Source organism: Octopus bimaculoides, chromosome 11, assembly GCF_001194135.2.
Source record: "Octopus bimaculoides isolate UCB-OBI-ISO-001 chromosome 11, ASM119413v2, whole genome shotgun sequence".
Classification (NCBI taxonomy): Eukaryota; Metazoa; Mollusca; class Cephalopoda; order Octopoda; family Octopodidae; genus Octopus; species Octopus bimaculoides.
In genome coordinates, this window is record NC_068991.1 from 67,370,239 (window position 1) to 67,371,671 (window position 1,433).

General features: G+C 37.2%; 1 protein-coding gene across 2 annotated transcripts in view; it reads right to left on the reverse strand.

The window, feature by feature from the left end:
* The window catches only part of LOC106876704 (DNA helicase MCM8), a 63,143-nt gene that overhangs the window by 4,559 nt on the left and 57,151 nt on the right, over positions 1 to 1,433 (reverse strand). For both annotated transcript variants that reach the window (XM_014925367.2, XM_014925366.2), the window contains exon 27: positions 1,270 to 1,354. In XM_014925367.2, the coding sequence (XP_014780853.1) occupies positions 1,270 to 1,354 (85 nt within the window). The remainder of the gene's footprint in view (positions 1 to 1,269; positions 1,355 to 1,433) is intronic.

Consider the following 1,433-nt stretch of genomic DNA (forward strand, 5'->3'; position numbering starts at 1 on the left):
ATATATATATATATATATATATATACGACGGGCTTCTTTCAGTTTCCGTCTACCAAATCCACTCACAAGGCTTTGGTCAGCCCGAGGCTATAGTAGAAGACACTTGCCCAAGGTGCCACGCAGTGGGACTGAACCTGGAACCATGTGGCTGGTAAGCAAGTTACTTGCCACACAGCCACTCCTGTGCCTATGTGTATGATATAAACAAGGTTCAGTTGAATAAGGTATTTAAAGTTGAGGCACCGTGTTAGATCGGAATAAAATGCACACACAACAATTTTTAGATGAATACCAACCTTGGTACAGAAGTATTGGCAGAATGACATTCAGGTAATGTATGCAGTCAATTTGACCCACCTGAGTATATAATCTGCTAGTGAGCTATTCAGGTACATACATTTTTATTAAATAAACAGTCCATAATATACTCCAGAACATGTTAAGGGCATGTTCTGAGATAGGTGAATTAAAAATAAATAAGTTAACAACTGAAGGTTAGGTGTTAATTCATTAGTCATTTCTAACGAATTTTTTAAATTGATAAATGAGTACATTACATCATTATAAATGAGTATATTACATCATTATAAAAAACTTTACAATCAAGGACATTTAAAATAATTTAAAATCCACGGCAACATACATATTCAACCATTCTGCCACTAGTTCAGTTGCAGTTTTTTATAACGGTATAATATACTTATTTATCAATTAAAAAATTCATTAAAAACAGCTGTAATGATTTGACACTTGTTCTTCAATTGTTACTTATATCTATAATAATAAATGTCAAAACGAATTTCTGTGTGTCAGTGTGTCACACTTTCACCCCTTCTCTCACTATTCAGTGACATTTCTACTATTCCTCCTGCTGGGGTGAGAGTAATAGTAGGCATAGGGAAGGTGAGGGTGGTAGTAGATTGACAGTTGAGATGATAAGAGGGTGACAGTAATAGTATGGGCTGTAGTTGTGATAGAGGCGGAGGTGATAGTGATGATGGTGGTGGTGGTCGTAGCTGAAGCGGTCAGGGATGACGGTGATAGTAAGCGATGTGAAAGACAGTTGTGATGGTGGTGGAGAGGAAGGTGGCGAAGTCAAAGGTATTGATGGTGGTGGCATCAGAAATCTGAATGGTGTGAGTATGGCAGTGATGGTGGTGGTGATGGTGATGGTTGAAAATTGCAGTGTCTTCTGTACCAACTGTGTATATGCATTACATATGATACACAGACAGCTATTTTAAAAATTTGAAAGAAAGAAATTGTTACCTGCGACCTGCTGCTCATTCCTGATCCATGTTGAGAACGTCGGAAATCCAACATTCCAAATTCATCAGAGTAAGTTTCTTTCATGCTATAACAAAAGAAATATTTAGAAGAGTTACCATTTCTGCCATTCTAGTCAGTCTGTCTGTCTGTCTCTCTGTATATAT